Source organism: Muscardinus avellanarius, assembly GCF_963383645.1.
Source record: "Muscardinus avellanarius genome assembly, chromosome: 12".
Lineage (NCBI taxonomy): Eukaryota > Metazoa > Chordata > Mammalia > Rodentia > Gliridae > Muscardinus > Muscardinus avellanarius.
Genome location: NC_137798.1, coordinates 5,536,357 through 5,555,000, shown reverse-complemented (window position 1 = coordinate 5,555,000; position 18,644 = coordinate 5,536,357). Strand labels below are relative to the sequence as shown.

General features: G+C 47.5%; 1 protein-coding gene across 1 annotated transcript in view; it reads right to left on the bottom strand.

The window, feature by feature from the left end:
* Positions 1 to 2,778: 2,778 nt before the first annotated feature.
* RTF1 (RTF1 homolog, Paf1/RNA polymerase II complex component) overlaps positions 2,779 to 18,644 on the bottom strand; it is a gene marked incomplete at both ends in the record, with an annotated part of 45,255 nt that continues 29,389 nt past the window's right edge. The window contains 14 exons of the mRNA XM_080707694.1: positions 2,779 to 2,885; positions 3,093 to 3,204; positions 4,409 to 4,504; positions 5,907 to 5,984; positions 6,385 to 6,442; positions 6,616 to 6,737; positions 7,305 to 7,382; positions 8,113 to 8,220; positions 8,305 to 8,392; positions 10,636 to 10,718; positions 13,879 to 14,056; positions 14,651 to 14,786; positions 15,962 to 16,073; positions 16,746 to 16,860. Of these exons, the coding sequence (XP_080563820.1) occupies positions 2,779 to 2,885; positions 3,093 to 3,204; positions 4,409 to 4,504; positions 5,907 to 5,984; positions 6,385 to 6,442; positions 6,616 to 6,737; positions 7,305 to 7,382; positions 8,113 to 8,220; positions 8,305 to 8,392; positions 10,636 to 10,718; positions 13,879 to 14,056; positions 14,651 to 14,786; positions 15,962 to 16,073; positions 16,746 to 16,860 (1,471 nt within the window). The remainder of the gene's footprint in view (positions 2,886 to 3,092; positions 3,205 to 4,408; positions 4,505 to 5,906; positions 5,985 to 6,384; positions 6,443 to 6,615; positions 6,738 to 7,304; positions 7,383 to 8,112; positions 8,221 to 8,304; positions 8,393 to 10,635; positions 10,719 to 13,878; positions 14,057 to 14,650; positions 14,787 to 15,961; positions 16,074 to 16,745; positions 16,861 to 18,644) is intronic.

The following is an 18,644-nucleotide window of genomic DNA, read 5'->3' as shown; positions in this document are numbered from 1 at the left end:
TCGACTAAGTCTAATCCCCTTGATAAAATGGGATCAAGTTTATTTACAAATATCTGTACAAATGTGGGTGACAAGTCAGGCCCCACAAAGAAAACAAAAGCATCCTCTTTGAAGGGAAGCTGCAGGTAGTCTTTCTCTATACCTGTTAAAAGCCAGACAGCCTGCCCGACACATGGACACTGGCCTTTTTTTCCCCCCTGGGATTTGGGGATGGAACCCAGGGGCATTTTATCTCCGAGCTACACCCTCAAACCCCCCTTTATTTTTTGGTGGTACTGGGGTTCCTGGAAACACTTCTACCTCCGGGCTACACTCCCAGACTTTTTTTTATACTTTATTTGGAAACAGGGTCTCCTAAACCAGCACGGCTGGCTTCGAACCTGCGTGATCCTCCTGTCTCCGCCTCCCAAGCGCAGGGATTACAAGCATCTGCCACCACGCCCGGCCCCCAACCCAATTTTTTATTCTTTCATTTTGAAACAGGGTCTCACGAAGTTGCAGAGGGCCTCACTAAGTACCTGAGGCTGTCTGCGAACTGTGATCCTCCAGTCTCAGCCTCCCGAGTGCTGGGATGACAAGCGTGCCCACCATGCCCGGCTGACACCGGCCTTCTTGAAGGAACCAAAAAGTGTACACGACAGCCTGGCACTGCCCCTCGACACTGAAGCACGTGGGGCGGGGGCGGGAGGGGCCGCCGAGCAATTGCCCAACACAAGAGATGCGGCGACCGCGGCCAGCGGGCAAAGCCCGCACCTGGTACTTGGCCACACCGCGGCCCAGAGGCCCTGCCCTGGTGGAGCCTGCAGGCCGCCTGTCTTGGAACTCGGCGGTAAGCTAGCTCTCGGGCCTCTTGGCTAGCTCTTCGCCCTGCTCTGGGCTTTGGCATCCCAGGACAAAGGTTTCAGCAGCTGCTGGTGGGAGGCAGTGGCAAAATGGCTACAGTGTAATGCAGTTTCAATAAAAATTTTATTACACAGCCATAATGTAATCGACACTTCTCCAAATCCAAATGATACTAAATACAGATCTACATGGTGTATCAGAAAGACTCCAGAATTATATGGGATCTATGATTTTATCTTTTAAAACCAGGAAGAAAAAAAAGTCCATGTTTGACATGATAGGAGGGTCCCGGCAGCTCCAGGACTCGCCGGAGCCCAGGCGACGCTGAACAGTCTGCGACCACGTCTACACAACGGTCTCGGAGGAGCTCGGGCAATGGACTGTTCAAGTATGTGTGATTTTAATGAGTCCATCACCGCTCCTTTGCCCACGAGAACTGTCACAGCTACCATCTAGCTGTATTACAGTCATATTTACCAGTTTTACAGTCACAATACTTTAAAACCATCCATTGCCGCTTTTAAAAAATATGTAAACTAAGTTAAAGCAACACTGAGGCTCTACTAGACCCAGAAGTTATCAGGTTCATTTTTATGTTTAAATACAACTTAACTGTGTCATTTCCCATCCCCCCTTCCTTATACAAAAGCAGATTGAAGATGGGCAGGGAGCTGATCCTCTCCCTCACTGGAAACCAGCAGCTCTCAGCTGGTTCTTGAGCTTGGTTCTTGGTATATATAGTAAGCTGTACTTTGTTCTGAAAGGATCTGTTAAATGCCACTTTTATTTACACTTGGAGGTTTACACCTGAGAGTGATTATCAAGCAGTCAGCTTATCTCTTCTCAAACATTTCATAACAACATACACACCTCTTTGCTGGCTTTACCCTAGCTGCACAATACATGTGCTTACCATATGTGTACACGCACACACACGCACATACACGCACACACACACACCCTGCACATGCTAACATCTGCAACCTAAATCCTGTGTCTGCTCTCCACATTCAATGTTGAGTAATTTCTCTTAAAAACAAAATGTTACTTTTGCCAAAATATCAAAACAGAATCACCAGGAGGGGACAGGAAGCCGCAGGCGCCCCCTCCACGGCCCTCCCACCTGCGCACAGCCTGCGGGGCGCCGGGCTGGGCCTTTCTGCAAGGTGGGAGGTGGGGGGAGTCACACAGCTACAGCAGTCAGGCCTGTTTAGTAAGAATCACATTTAATGAGTTTCTTTCTTGCAGTTTCAGATGCTCAAGTACAGCTGAAAAAAAATCTGAAACAGCTATAGACCAATGACAGACTGATACAAAGAGTACTGCATTTTAAAAAAATGATAAAAAATCCACACACACACACACACACACACACACACACACACACTCGCTCTTTCTCAAATTAGACCCCCCTCCCTCCCCACAAATGTACACTTTTTGGAAACTAAATTGGTTTTGAAAACCCCTCTCCTGCAGAGACAGGAAGAAAAAGATGAGGAGAGAGGAGAGGAAGGAGGACTGCAGGTGCCCGCCCTCCATCCCATGGCGGCCAGGGAGGCCTGCTAGTGCTGCGCTGTGGCCACCGGGGGCTCCAGCCTGAGTCCCAGCTCCATGGTAATACTGAATGCGTGCAGAGTGGCCAATGAACTGTGCTGGTTTAAAAAAAAGAAAAAGAAAAAGAAAAGACAAACACAAATCTAAAGACATGGAAAAAGCCTACAGAGGCCCGAATCCACACTGGGTGAGCCCACGGGGCTGGTGGGAGATGGTGCAGACAAGGGAGGTCTATACAGCAAACGGTTTATATTACAGGCGACTGGCAGTTTAGAGTCTCTTCCCGGTTCTGCTGCTCCAGCCCAGAGGGCAAATTAAAGGAAAAAAGGAAAGGCTGGACACCGATGGGCATGCAGAGTCAGAAGCAGCAGCTGGGTGCGCTCAGATAAGCCCCCGTCGTTTTTTGTAGTCTTCTAAGTTCAGAGATCTCCTTGGAGCGCCATCCTTGGCTGGCGGAGCCTTGGAGGTGATGGCTAAAGCCTTTGACTCTGTGGGAGAGGAAAGCAAACTGGCTGTTACGTGGGCATCCCTTATTGCGTGGGAAGTCCTTATGTGCGAAGCCCTCAGCGTCCTTCAGGTCCTGTGATTTTCCTCATACCATCACCCTGTCTGACCTCAGCCTCGGACGCCCCACCTCCTCCCTACAGGCAGGCCACCTCCTGCCAAGAGTGCCCCGAGTCCCGGCCATCCCCTACCTGAGCTGGGGACCTGTAGATCAATCTTCACATCAAAGTCATGGACTTTGAATAAGTCTTCTGAGAGGTCGCTGGCTGATTTAGAATTCAAATCTTTGTCCTTTCCCTGGCCCTGCAACAAGAACAAGAAAACGGATCATACGAGAAGAATTACAAGCAGATCTCCAGCAGCAGCAGCCCTAACGGCCACGGCCCTCTGACTCCCTCCTGCAGAGGCCACGGACCAAGAGCTTTCCCGAAGCCTTCCTGGGTTTCCAGGGAGGAGGAGAAGGAAGGTGCAGCCTGCTACGTATCGGAAGACAGGGTTGAAGACAACAGGCTGCCTCGAGAGCCAGAGCCCAGGAGTTCTCGGGACAGGCGGCTCTGCAGGAAAAGCCAGACGGAGGCAGCAGACCACTTGCAAACGGGCCGTTTCTTTCAGTTTCCCATTTTTGTTTTCACTTTTACAACCATCTGATCCTTACATGCTGTTTGCTCCTCTTAATGACCCTGAAAGGAAGGTAGAGTGTATTGCAGTATTCCCATCTTACACGTGAGAAAATGCGCTGCAGATATTTAGAAACCAGTGGCCTAAAGACACAGCAACCTTAACCCTATTAAGTAGTGGTTTGGGCCTAGTTTAGGTTGTCTGATTAAAACTCAGTACCGCTAGTGGGGCGTGGTGGGTGGGCTTGTGATCCCAGTACTGGGGAGGCTGAGACAGGAGGATCACGGTTCACAGCCAGCCTCAGCTACTTAAGTGGGGCTCGCTGCAACTCAGTGAGACCCTGTTTCAAAGCAAAGAATTAAAAATATAGAGATGCCGGGCGTGGTGGCGCATGCTTGTAATCCCAGCATTCGGGAGGCTGAGACCAGAGGATCACGGTTCACGGACAGCCTCAGCTACTTAGTGAGGCCCTCTGCAACTCAGTGAGACCTGGTTTCAAAATAAAAAATAAAAAATTGGGCAGGGGGTGTAGCTCGGAGGTCAAATGCCTCTGGGTTCCATCCCCAGACCTGCAAAATAATAATAATAATAATAACAACAACAACAACAACAACAATAATAATAATAATAATAATAATAATAATAATAAATAAATAAAAATAAAAACATAGAGCTGAAAGTATAGCTCAGAGGTAGAATGTCCCTGGGTTCAATTCCCAGTACCGGAAAACAAAAACAAAAAGCCCCAGCACTGCTGACTACAATTGTAAATAACTGGGATGGAGAGAAGACACCAAGTGGGACTTCATATTCCTCCCAAGCGGGGAAACCACGCTGGAGTCAGGTAGAGCTCTCGGGCCGGCGGCCGCTCCTGGCTGGTTCTACTTGCCTTGCTCATCTCCTTCGGAGCATCCGGCAACACTCCAGAACCGTATTTTGCATTTAACTGGGCCAAGATGGCAGCTTGAACAGCGGGGTCTCTGGACTGAGAAAGAAAGTAAGTTACTTTGGAGAGTGCTCGACATGCACGGAGTTCTACTGCTAGATTCTTTCCTGTCTACCACCACTACTATCACCAGTGCCACAGCGACCTATAAGCAGCTCATGTTTTCCTCAAGGCAGCAAAAAGAAAAGAAAAGAAAAAAAAAAAAGCAATCAAAAACTTTTAAACTAGCTGGGCATGGTGGCGCACGCTTGTCATCCCAGCACTTGGGAGGCTGAGACAGGAGGATCGCAGTTCGCAGCCAGCCTCAGTGACTTAGTGAGGCCCTCCAAAGTCAGTGATAGCCTGTTTCAAAATAAAAAATAAAGCCAGGCGTGGTGGCGCACGCTTGTCATCCCAGCACTTGGGAGGTTGAGAGATGAGGACTGCAGTTCAAGAACAGCCTCAGCGACTTAGTGAGGCCCTGTGCAACTCAGTGAGGCCCTCTTTCAAAATAAAAAATAAAAAGTAGGACTGGGGGTGTAGCACAGAGGTAGAATGCCCCTGGGTTCTGTCCCCAGTACCACAAAAAAACAAAAACAAAACAAACAAAAAACAAAAGAAAAGCCGGGCATGGTGACGCACGCTTTTGATCCCACCGTTTGGGAGGGAGGCTGAGACAGGAGGATCCAGTTCAAGGTCAGCCTCAGCTACTTAGTGAGGCCCTCTGCAACTCAGTGAGACCCTGTTTCAAAATAAAGAATAAAAAATATAAAAAATAGGGCCGTGGGTGTAGCTCGGAGGTAGAATGGCACTGGGTTCCATCCAAAGTAGTGGAAAAAAAAAATTAAAGAGTTGGGATTATAGTTTATTGGTAGTGTCTCTGAGTTGAATCCTCAGTACCACATGCAGCCAAGCCAAAAACCCAACTTCAAATATTCAAAACTGTGTACCAATATGGTGCCCAAAGTGGAAAATCCCACACTTGACCTCATAAGACAGGTTAAAACACAGACACACAGAGAATATAGAATTATTTCAGGTGCTGCACGTAACATGCATATGAAGCGTCAGTGAGCTGCGTGTGTAGTCAAGGGCCCTCCTCACGGTACCTCAGTATGCGTGTAATAAAACGCAAATCCTCAAAAAAAAAAAAACAAAACCAACAGCTTACACTCTGAACACGTCTGTGTCCAAGCACTCCGTAAGAGGCTTCACCCTGGGCTAAGCCGGCCGCACTGAAAGCACCTGCCAGGGGTCTGGGTCAGGGCTTTACAAATCCATGCCAGGCTCTCACTACCGAGGTGCCTTAAAGCAAGATAAAAAGGGAAGTATCCAGACCCAAGAGCTGAGGCAAGTCCCAGCTAGGAAAATATTTTTAACTTCTTTATTAATTTCCTAATGGAATTAATTTTATGTCCTAGAATCTAGGTCCCAACTCAAAAAGTCCTCTGTGGGCACTCACGTTGGAGACGATGGTAGGCTTGCACTGCCGCCGGGTGAAGGGGTCCATCTGCTGGTTTTTCATGTTGTGACTTTCGGCCTGAAACAGAGCGTGTGTATCAGAGAACCCTTCTCCTTGCCCTCCTCCCATTCACCACAGGCTCACAGATAAATAACATCTTTCTTTGCAAGGCACTGAGAAAATCCAGAGGCCATCTATCTTCCTTTTCCCATCAAGCCGGGCATGGTGACCCACACCTGTAATCCCAGTACTTAGGGAGGATCACAGGTTCAAAGTCAGCTTCAGCAACTCTGTGAGGTTCTCAGCAACCTAGTGAGACCCTCTGTTTCAAAATAAAAAATAAAATAGGACTGTGGGTGTAGCTTGGAGGCAGAATGCCCCTGGGTTCAATCTCCAGTACCACACACACACACAAAACCTCAGTCACATAGGAAAGACGGCATTTTCTTCAGGATCTGGATAAAGCTGTCTTACTCACCACAAGGGCCTTCTCAGACTCCACGATGTTCCACTCCCGGTTCCTCTGGTTGATGTAACTGTGGGGCAGGTAAGCGGGGCGAGTCAGTGGCCGGAGAGGAGGGAGGGAGGGAGCCACGGAGCCCAGCCCTGCAGAGCCCTGGAGTCAGTGCTGCACATGCATGAGGCTCCAGGCGTGCCCGAGAGTCCAGGCCGAGAACGGAGGCCCGCCAAAGCAGGCTCAGTAACACACCTGATGGCAGAGATGTTCTTGGTCCGCTGGCGGTCCAGGGCCTCTGCCCGCTCCTCCAGCTCGTTCAGCTGGTCTTGGATCTGTTTGGCCTTATCCTGATCCCCCAGGTCCTCAGCCATGGCCTGCACACAGAGAGGCGCGTGAGCTCCTGCTCTGCCTGGCCGCCAGGCACTGCCGCTTCCAGCACGGGCAAGCCAGCCCGTGAGCGAACAGCATACGTATGAGTGCTTCACAGGTGGAGAGCACCATGCTCTCGCTGTGGTAACATCTTCCCGTTCAGTCCCCTACCGTCGGCCCTGAGGCTGTAACACACAACCTCGGCCCTGTGAGCCCCAACTATCATGTGAGAATGAAAACCACAGGCCGAACCAGCCTACAACTCAGCCCCAGCTTGTGAGAATGAAAACCACCCACCGCAGTTCAGACCCAGGGCCGAACAGTCCTCCAGGGTCTATTTTATTACACATGAAACGAAAGTGACTGCAAAGTACAGACAACGGAACAAACAAGAGCAATTTGAAGTTGTACAGAGGCATATGGCCAGTGAATTCCGCCAGGTGTGAGGACGCACTGCACGGATTCTAACGGAGCCAGTTTCCTCCCAATCCTGCCACCATCGCTTGGCAGAGGATGCACGCGCTTCCGTGGCCGCAGAGCATAGGCAAGGAGCCTGGAGCACAAGGCCTTACCTTTTCCTTGAGCAGCTGAGTCTTCTTCATAGCATAGTTGGGTGGAGCCTTTCTGAACCTTTCTTTCTCTTTCACAATCTGTACGAAAGAGACACCAGCAGTGAGGTATTCCTGAGCTCTTTTTGTAGACAGCCCATTTTGGAGGCAAGCAGCTAGTTACAGGGGGCCGCTCGGAGCAGTGCCAGGCCCTGGGAGACAGAGCCAGTTCCTCCCCAGGGATACTATGCTGCTTCCAGGGTCACGAAGACTCTTCTGGGACAGTCTGAAGGAACAAGCACCAATAAGCAGCAGCAGCTCAAGGGCCCTACTATAAGGCTAGCCACACTGCCCAAGAGAATAGAGATCAACTCATTTCACTAAATTTTTTTGTGTGTGTGGTACTGGGGTTCCTGGAAGCCCTTCTACCTCCGGGCTACACTCCCAGACCTATTTTTATATATTTTTTATTTGGAAACAGGGTCTCTTAAGCCAGCGAGGCTGACTCTGAACCAGCGCGATCCTCCTGTCTCCGCCTCCCAAGAGCGGGGATTACAAGCGTGCACCACCATGCCCGGTTCACTAAATGTTTTTCAGAAAGAAATCTCTGAAAGGGCAAAGCCTGCCCGAATACACATCCCTGCAACCCTGACCACACTCAAGTCCATGTGGTCACATCTGTAGACGAGACTGTCTACAGAGAGAAGCTTGAGGAACTTGACTAAGGCAGCAATATTAGTGTTCCCTCATCCTCACGCACAGGATCCGGGGAGAGAAAATCAATTAGGCTCTGTAAGTACTGAAGAACCTGATAGACCTCCAGGCTTCTTACCTCTTCAATGTCCTGATCATTGAATTTATAATTAAGAGCTTCTTTGATAGATAACTCCTTTTTATTGATTTCATCTAAGGTGGGCAACTGCATGCCAGCAGAGAACATCTGGACAAAACACGAGAAATGTCAGTAAGAGGCTTGGGAAGAGCCTCGGTGTCACCGGCTGCGGGGCATTGTCTAGCCACTCACCGCTTCCTTCCACTTCATGAATTCGCTCTCAGTGAACTCTTGGTTTGAGACGAACTCTAGGCGGAACACTCGCTGGTCATTGCCGTGCCTGCATGGGAGAGACAGCATCTTGTAGGGTGTGCGCTGACTCCAGCATCAGCAGAGCAACCCAACCGCACCGTGCACCTCTCTAGCTCTCACCAGCTAGGAGAACGCGTCATTCTAATGCCAAAGCACCCAACTAGACCAACGGAGCCAGGACCTCTAGGAGTAAGCACTAGGCACAAAATGCACCTCCCAGGTTGTCTTAATGGGCAGCCAGGGCTGAATTCACAAGTAATGGACGGCAAATGGACTTGGCCAATGCTTCAAAAGTCAATTTATTGCCCGGCATGGTGGCTCACACCTGTAATTCCAGTACTTGGGAGGCTGAGATGCGAGGATTTCAAGTTTGAGACCAGCCTCAATAATCTAGTGAGACCCTGTTACAAAAACAGGCCAGGCGTGGTGGCACATGCTTGTAATCCCCGTACTTGGGAGGCTGAGGAGGGTCACAGGTTTGTGGCCAGCCTCAGCTACTTACTGAGGCCCTCTGCAACTTAGAATAAAAAATAGGGCTGGGGTATAGCTGAGAGGTAGAATGCCCAAATTCAATCCCCAGTACACACACTAACACACACACACACACACACACACACACACACACACACACACACACACCAATTTATGCCAGGCATGGTGATGCATGCTTGTAACCCCAGTATTTGGGAGGACGAGAAAGGAGGATAACAGGGTCAGGGTCAGCCTCAACAACTTAAGAGAGGCCCTCTGCAATAAGTGTGATCCTGTTTCAAAAATAAAAAATAAAATAAACAGGGCTGGGGGAGTGTAGCCCAGAGACAGAATGCCCCCAGGACCACACACAAAAAATCAATTTGTAATAGAACCCCTCCCAGTCAATCAACGTGAGAATGATTCAACATTACATATCTGAGTGACAGGTGATCTCTGCTCCCTGGAGAGGAGCCCAGAGCTTCCGCCTGAGCGCCGTGAGCAGAGCGCAGGGTCTCAATGCCATCCTCCTGGGGTCTGTTAGTCAAGGCCACTCTCTCGCTCAACAGCTCTTTTCAAACCAGGTATGATGATGGGGTGAGATGTGAGCGGTACTGGAGACCATGGTGACCAAACCAGGCCGGGGACAGCCATGTCCCTTACCTGCTATTTGCTGTGTGATCTAGCAATCTATTTTTTTTTTTTTGGCGGGTCTGGGGATGGAACCCAGGGGAATTCGACCTCCAAGCTACACCCCCTGCCCTATTTTTTATTCTTTATTTTGAAACCGGGTCTCACTGAGTTGCAGAGGGCCTCACTAAGTAGCTGAGGCTGTCTGCGAACCGTGATCCTCCGGTCTCAGCCTCCCAAATGCTGGGATGACAAGCGTGCGCCACCATGCCCGGCCTTAGCAATCTATTTGTATCCTTCCTATATGGGGGCTTTAGAATTCTCAGCACCCAAGAGTGAAGGTTATTTATTGGTACTGGGGATTGAACTCAGGGGCATTCTACCTCCAAGCTATACCTCCAGCCCTATTTTATTTTTGTTTTTGAAATGGTCTTGCCAGGTTGATGAAAGTCTCACTACTTGATGAGACTATTCTTGAATCTGCAATCCTGTCTCAGCCTCCCAAGTACTAGGATTGCAGGCATGTGCCACCTTGCTAGCTAGGCAGGGTGGTTTTTTTTCTTCTTCTCAGTTCTGGGGGTGGAACCCTGGGGGAATTCTACCCCTGAGGGACACCTCCAGCCCTAGTTTTTATTCTTATTTGGAAACAAGGTCTCACTGAGTTGCAAAGGGCTTAAGTAGCTGAGGCTGTCCACAAGCCGCACTCCTCCAGTCTCAGCCTCCCAAATGCTGGGATTACAGGCGTGCGCCACCACGCGGCTTGGCAGGGGTTCTTCTATGACTATTTTGGTCTCTCCTTCATCCCATGACTAGAACTGTGCCTGACCCGTGGAAGGGTGAGCGACACCTGTTTTACTGAAGAGGAAGCTATGTCCCGAGGGGCGACTTGGTTTGTCACAGATGAAGTTAGTTCAGTGAGGGACTGAGCCAGGGCAGAGGGCGATGCCCCTCCGTCCTGTACGTGCCCTCCTCATGCCCCTCTCCCCTGGGAGAGCACGCAACTTTCCCTAGTGGTGAAGACAGGATCTCGGCTCCTTCCAGGTGCCTTGTGGGGCAACTAGCGTGCAGCTGGCGCGCACTGTCACAAGGAGCACCACGCTGTAGGCGAGGACGGCCCCTGGCAGTGCCTGTGGAAGAGGGACCCGAAGCTGCCACACAAGTCCCTCTTACCGTAGTTGTAGCCCTTTGTTTGTTCTGGTGCCGCCCAGCTGGTAAACTTTGGCAGTTTCCACGACACCTGTGATCTCAGCGACCTAAGTGAAAGCACAGACACTAACTAGTCTCAGAACTTCCCACGCCGCTCCTCTGTGGAGCGGGCCTGCACTGAGAGGGGCCCACGGATGGCAGCGGTCCACGCCTGTAAGCCCAGTACTTGGGAGGCTAAGACAAGAGAACTGCAGGCGCAAAGCCAGCCTCACTTAGTGGACCCTGTTTCTAAATAAAATGCAAATCAAATAGGGCTGGAGACAGAGCCTGGAGGTAGAAGGCCCCTGGGTTTCGATCTCAACCCCCCCCCCACTCACACAAATCCAGACGCCAAAGCACAGGTCGCCTTGTGCCCGGGTAGGCAAGTTCCAGGTGCCTCATTCTTTATCTTGAAACAGTTTGAGACCCTGTTTCAAACTAAAGAATAAAATAGGGCTAGGGTAGCTAAAAGCCCAGGGATAATACGCCCCTGGTTTCTATTGCCCACTACATAAAAACAAAACAAAGCAAAAAAACGAAACAGTCTTACTAAGTTGTGGAGGGTCTCACAAAGTAGCTGAGGCTGGCCAAGAACCTATTATCCTCCTGTCTCAGCCTGCCAAGTACCGGGATTCCAAGTGTGTGCAAGACGCCTGGCCAAGTTTGTGTGTGTGTGTGAGACAGGGTCTCACGATGTTGCCCAAGCTGGTCTTGTACTCCAGGGCTCAAGAGATCCTTCTTTCTCAGCCTCCCGAGTTGCTGGGACAAGTGTGCACTACCATCTCCATTTCTAAAAGTCACAAACATTTTCTTTTTTTTTTTTTGAGGGTCTGGGGACGGAACCCAGAGGCATTCTACCTCTGAGCTACACCTTCCTGCTCAATTTTTATTATTATTATTCTTTATATTTTTATTATTTATTTATATTTATTATTTATTATTCTTACTAAATTGCAGAGCGCCTCACTAAGTAGCTGAGGCTGTCTGCAAATCGCGATCCTCCGGTCTCAGCTTCCCAAATGCTGGGATTACAAGCCTGTGCTACCACGCCCGGCTTCTAAAAGTAAAAAACTTGTTGTTGTTTTTATTTTGGTGGTACTGGGGGTGGAACCCAGGAGCTTTTCTACCTCCGGGCTATACTCCTAGAACTATTTTATACTTAATTTGGAAACTGGGTCTCACTAAGTTGCTGAGAGCCTCACTCAGTAGCTGAGGCTGGCTTCGAACCTGTGTGATCCTCCTGTCTCAGCCTCCCAAGCGCGGGGATTACAAGTGCCACCGTGACCCGCTAAAAGTCAAAAACGTTTTAAAAGTACTTCTGAGTACTTCACTGAGCTATACCTCAGCCTCATCTAGAGGTCAGTTTATTTGGTACTAGAAATTAAAACCAGTATCTCAGGTACGCTAGCCGAGCACCCTACATGAACTATGTCATCAGCCCTTTTATTTTTTATTTGGAGACAGGAGTCTTGTTCAGTTACCTAGGCTAGCCTCAAATTTATGATCCTATTACCTTGAACTTCCAAGTATCTAGGATTATAGGTATAATCCATTACTCCTGGTTTCGGTGTCAATTTTGTTTTTGTAAGTACTGGGTATTGATTCCAGGGGCATTCTACCTTCAAGTCATACCTCCAGCCATTCTGTTGATTTACTTCCTTGTTTACTTATTTATTTGATGGTACTGGGGATGGAACCCCGGGCATTCTACCTCTGAGTCAGGCCTATTTTTTATTCTTTATTTTGAAACAGGGTCTCACTAAGTTGCAAAGGACCTCTATTAAATACCTGAGGCTGGCTGCAAACCTGGAATCCTCCTGTCTCAGCCTCCCAAGTGCTGGGATTAAAAGTTTGCACCACCATGCCTGGCTTTATTTTTTTTCAATTTTGAAACAGAGTCTTGCTAAATTGCTGAGAGTGGCCTTGAACCTGTGATCCTCTTATCTCAGCCTCCCAAGTAAAGGGATCACAGTTGCATGCCACTACACTTGGTTTAGATGTTAATATTTATCAAGGAAACATGAAGATCATGGAGGTTAGTTTCTGTTGCCTAGTTTTCTAGGATATAATATGGCTACTGGTTGTCATACAAGGGAATAAACACTTTAAAACTAGACACACCTATTATAATCCCAGTACTTGGGAGGCTTAGACAGGAGGATTGTAGGCTTGAGGCCAACCTCAGCAACTTGTTGAGATCTTGTTTGGAAATTTCAAAAATACAATAAAATGGTTGGGGTTGTAACTCAGAGTCAGAACGCGGAATGTTCCCTGGGTTCAAACCATAATACAAAAAAAAAAAAAAAAAACAACAAAAAACCAAAAACAACAACAACAAAAAAAACCCAACAAAAACACAATAATCTCACAGTGCTGTGGCACAAACCTGTAATTCTAGTACTTGGGAAGCTGAGACAGGAGGGTCAAAGGTTCAAAGCCAGCCTCAGGAACTAAGATAGAGCTTTAGCAATTTAGCAAGATACTTTTTCCAAAGAAAAACCAAGCTGGGAGTGGTGGTGCACCCTTGTAACCCCCGCATTTGGGAGGCTGAGAACAAAGGACTGGGGTTCGCGAACAGCCTCAACTACTTAGTATGACCCTGTTTCAAAATAAAGAAAAAAAAAATAGGGTAGGGGGTGTAGCTTGGAGGTCGAATGCCCCTGGATTCCATCCCCCGTACCGCAAAAAAACACAAAACCAAAAAGCAATGGGTTCTCCTGACTGGAACTGCCAAAATAAACCTTTTAGTTTTTACCTCCAACAGGGATCAATACATTCAAAATATGAAAAGATGGGCGTGGTGGCATAAACCTCTCAGTCCTAAGGCCGAGATCAGGAGGGTCAAGTTTGAGGCCATGGCCAGGAATGGTGGCGACACTTGTAATCCTAGTACTTGGGAAGCTGAGACAGGAGGATCGCGGGTTCGCTGCAAGCTTCAAGAATTTACTGCCCCCCCCCCCAGCAACTTAGTGAGACACTGTTTTAAAATGAAATAATAAAATAAGGCTGGGAGTAGAGTTCAGATGTAAATGCCCCTGGGTTCAATCCTCAGTACTTAAAAAAGAAAAAAAAAAAAAAGTAAGTAAGTTTGAGGTCAGCGTGGGCAACTGAGTGAGAATCCATTTCAGGGGGGGAAAGAGAGAAGAGGAAAAAGAAAGAATGAATAAATGAATGAATGAGTAAATAAATAAACAACATGGATAATCAAGTCTGGATGAAAACACTAACCCGGTACACTGGTTTGCTGTTGTGGTTTCCGATGCCAATCCGCACAAAGCATCCAGTAACAGTTTTAGCGAAGAAAGGCATGTGACACCAGCGCTCCAGCTTGTGCCGGGAGAGCCGGACCCGATTCAGCTCTTCAGGCAGGGACACTGGCTGGGATTTTGGAGGGATCTCTTCTTTCCTGTGAGAAATAAAGGGGCAGTGGGAATGTGTTCACCATAAAAGCAGAACAAAACAAAAATGACACCAAGGTTTCAAAGTTTAACTGAAGTACATGTGATTAACCCAGGTTAAAAAACTAAAGCATCAGAAAAGAATTATAAGCCAGGCATGGTGGTGCACACTTGTAATCCCAGCATCTGGGAGGCTAAGATAGGAGGATCGTGGTTCGAGGCCAGTCTCAGCTACTTAGTGAGACCCTGTTTCAAAATAAAGAATAAAAATAGGACAAGGGGTGTAGCTCAGAGGTAGAATGCCCCTGGGTCCCATCCCCAGACCGAAAAAAAAAAAAAGAATCCTGCTGTAACCAGCAGTGTGAACTATCTTGAGTGAGGTGCTGCCCCAGGTAAGAAAACTAGGCAGACCTCTAGGCCCACCAGAGGTGACACAAAATCCCTTCCTATCTGCCAGCCCAGGTGCAAGGCCCACGGCTGGGATCCAGTCCAGCAGCTCAGTGCGGAGCCACCATCTGCGCCCACACAAGAGCGTTTAGGGAGGCGCCAGCCTCTCCTCCAGGAGCCGCCCTCCGGCCCACCACACGGAGAGCGCGGCTTACTCCTCCTCCTCATCAGACGACGACGTCCGGGACGAGCGGTCCGACTTCTCGCTAGACTTGTCGTCCTCCTCTTCCTCCTCGTCATCAGAGTACACCTCACTGGTTTTTAATGGCTGTTTTTTGGCAAGGAGCTCAGCTAGAAAGAAAGAGGAAATGTTACCTAGGGACCCTCAACTGGGAACTGTTAGCTTTCATCTTGGAAAAGGAACCGAAACATCGAAAGAGGACTTCAACAGCTCTGTCCTCTGGAGGCTGGACCGCGAGGACGCGGGCTATGGAGGGTTACAGGAGGCAAGATCAGGCCCCAGCTCTCGAAGCCTGGAGATGGCGCAAGAAAGGAGGAGTATATATATCATATCTATAAAGATATATATATATATATTTCTGCGGTACTGGGGATGAACCTGGGGGCATTCTACCTTCCAGCTATATTCCTCAGCCCCCCCCCCCCGTTTTTTGGTGGTACTGGGGTTCCTGGAAGCCCTTCTACCTCCAGGCTACACTCCCAGACCTATTTTTACATTTTTATTTGGAAACAGGGTCTCCTAAGCCAGTGCGCACGGCTGGCTTCGAACCTGTGCGATCCTCCTGTCTTCGCCTCCCAAGCGCGGGATTACAAGCGTGCGCCACCACGCCCAGTTTATTCATTTTGAAACAGGGTTTCACTGAGTTGCAAAGGCCCTTACTAAGTTTGCTGAAGCTATCTGCAAACAACGATCCTCCTGTCTCAGCCTCCAAAATGCTGGGATTACAAGCATGCGCCACCATGCCTGGCTATATTCTCTATTTATTTTTTTGTGGTACTGGGGGTGGAACCCAGGGTCATTCTACCTCCAGGCTACACCCTTAGATCTATGTTTTTATTCCTTATTTTGAAACAGAGTCTCACTGACTTGCAAAGGGCCTCACTATGTAGCTGACGCTGTCCACTAACCGCAATCCTCCTGTTTCAGCCTCCCAAATGCTGGGATTGCAAACATGAGCCCAGCTGGCTATCTATTTTATAGAAAAATTTTATTTGCATGTAGAGTATTATTGTTAACAGCAGAAGAGTTAAGGCAACCCAAACATTCACAAATATCCATGGACTACTATGAAATTGTAAAAAGGAAGGACACATACACTGTGTTTGAGTCAGAAAGGTCTGTTTGCTTTTCGGTACTGGGGATTACACACAGGGACTATACACCCAGCTCTTTTTATTTTAATTAATTAAAATAAGAGCTAAAGGGGAACCATAAAGACTGGCACCAGAAGATCAGCTCACATGGTCCAAGCCACACAAGTAGCCATTACATCTCTCCCACTTACCTGTTCTGTTCTTGCGTTTTTCTCGCTCTGCCTTAAGCTCCTCCATGGCTTGAGATTTCTTATCTAGTCTTTCATCCCGCTTGGAACGCCGTTCCTTGTTGTGGGATGTTACCTGGAAGGGAGAGGTAAGTGGGGCTGTTGGTACTAACAGTCAATAGGAGTCTCTACACCCAACAATTAAAACACTTGGTCCTCCGTGCAAACGTATATTGGCTGCAGAAGCTTAGAACTTATGACGGGAGAGAGCATCCTCTCGTGGACAGAGGGTAGAGCAGGAATCAGTCCTCACCTGCCTTAAGAATTACCCGAAGAAACTTCCTGGAAGCACAGCCTAGATCATAATCTGACATCTGCTGATAATACATGAGACGTGCAGAGATGTCTAACTCTCCATGCTGTATTTATACCAAGGATCACATATATCTGAGTGATGTGTATAACTAATGTGGTTATAACTAATAACTAATGGTTATTAATACTAATCTGGCTACTTGAGACAAGAGGTTTACTAACTTTTCCTCCAAGGATGCTCTCCTTCTAGCAGGCTCCTATTTAAATGGAGATTTGAGAGAAAATGTCTCAAGGAGGTAACAGGTACAGTGAAATGATATGTCCAGAAAAAAAAAAAAAAAAAAAAAACACCTTCAGGGTAAAGACAAAGGTACTCAGTAGGTCTTGCACTCATGATACGAGGCTGATAAATATAAGCCCACCTCTTGCATACACACAGACACTCAAAACAGAGGTGCACTCTCTGGGTACTGAGAACCACCAAATTTCCCACCTGAGATTCTTGAATCTGCGTCAGCTTTTTCTTTTCCTGCTCTTCTTCTTGCTTTTTCTTTTTTTCTTTCTTTTCTTTCTTTTTGGCTGTTTTTAGTTTTTTCTTGATTTCAAACCTGATTAAAAGATATTTGTCTGGTTTTCAAAAAGTAATAAAACATATGTAGAGACTATTATTAGATAGGAGGAGGAAAAAAAGAAGAAAACTAGTAAATATTTAGATTTCCTCAAAAAATGCCAACGTACCAAAATACCAAATATAAGTACAATAAAAATACATGAAAGTAAGCCAGGTGTGGTGGCACATGCTTGTAATCCCAGTCCTTGGGAGGCTGAGACAGGAGGATTGCGGTTTATGACCAGCCTCAGCTATTTAGTGAGGTCCTTTGCAACTTAGTGAGACCCTGTTATAAAATAAAGACAAAAAATAGGGCTGAGGGTGTAGTTTGGAGTTGGAAAGCCTGTGTGTTCCATCCCTAGTACCACAAAACAAAAACAAGCAAACAAAATACTTGAAAGCATTAAGCTGGAAAAGATTCAAAATAAATAAAATAAAATATTCAAGGCAGGTGTGGTGATGTAGACCTATAATCCCAGTACTTGAGAGGAAGACTGCAGGTTTGAGGACAGCTTCACCAAGTAGTGAGACTCTCATCACCCTAGCGAGACCTTGTTTCAAAATAAGAAATAAAATCGGGTTGGGGTATAGCTCAAAGGTAGAATGCCTCAGGGTTCAATCCCCAATGCCAAACACACACACACACACACACACACACACACACACAAACACACACACAGATTTTTTCTGGTTGCAGAGAGCCTCACTAAATAGCTGAGGCTGTCCGCGAACCATGATTCTCCTGTCTCAGCTTCCCAAGTATTAGGATTACAAGCGTGTGCCACCACGCCCGGCTATAATATCAATTTAGAATGTACACTAAAAATACCATTTCCCAGCCAGGAAAGTTGGCCAACACCTGTAATCCCAGTACTTCAGAGGCTGAAATAGAAGGATCGTGAGTTTGAGGTCAGCCTCAGGAATTTTGTGACTTTTGAGACCCTGTTTCAAAATAAAAAATAAAGCTGTGCGGGCATGGTGGCACAGGCTGTAATCCAGCATTCGGGAGGCTGAGAACAGAGGATCACGGTTTGTGGACGGCCTCGGCTACTTAGCGAGGCCCTCTGCAACTCAGTGAGACCCTGTTTCAAAGTAAAGAATAAAAAGTAGGGTAGGGGGTGTAGCTCGGAGGTCGAATGGCCTGGGTTCCATCCCCAGACCGCGAAAAAAAAAAAAAAAAAAAAAAAAAAAGGCTGGGGTGTGGCTCAGGGAATAGAATGAATGCCCCTGGGTTCCATTCCTAGTACTGAAAATATAATAAATACATAAATAAAAACAATATAATATAATATAATATAATATAATATAATATATACATAAATAAAAACAGATCCTGTTTCAAAACAAAAAATAAGCTTGTAATCCCAGTACTTGGGAGGCTGAACCAGGAGGATTGCAGGTTCGAGGCCAGCGTCAGCTACTTAGCCCTCCGCAACTCTGTGAGACCCTGTTTCAAAATAAATAATAAAAATTAGGGCGGGGGTGTAGCTCAGTGGTAGAACGCCCCTGGGTTCTATCCCCAGACCCCTCCCCACACTCAAAAGATAAAAGAAAAAAACTACTGTACAATAAAGTATACATTTGTGAGTGTGTGTAGCGAGGGGGTGTGGCTGGGGGCATTTTACCACTAAGGCACATCTTCAGCCCTATTAGAATTTTTTTTTTTTTTTTTTTTTGGTGGTACTGGGGTTCCTGGAAGCCCTTCTACCTCCGGGCTACACTTCCAGACCTATTTTTACATTTTTATTTGGAAACAGGGTCTCCTAAGCCAGCGCGCACGGC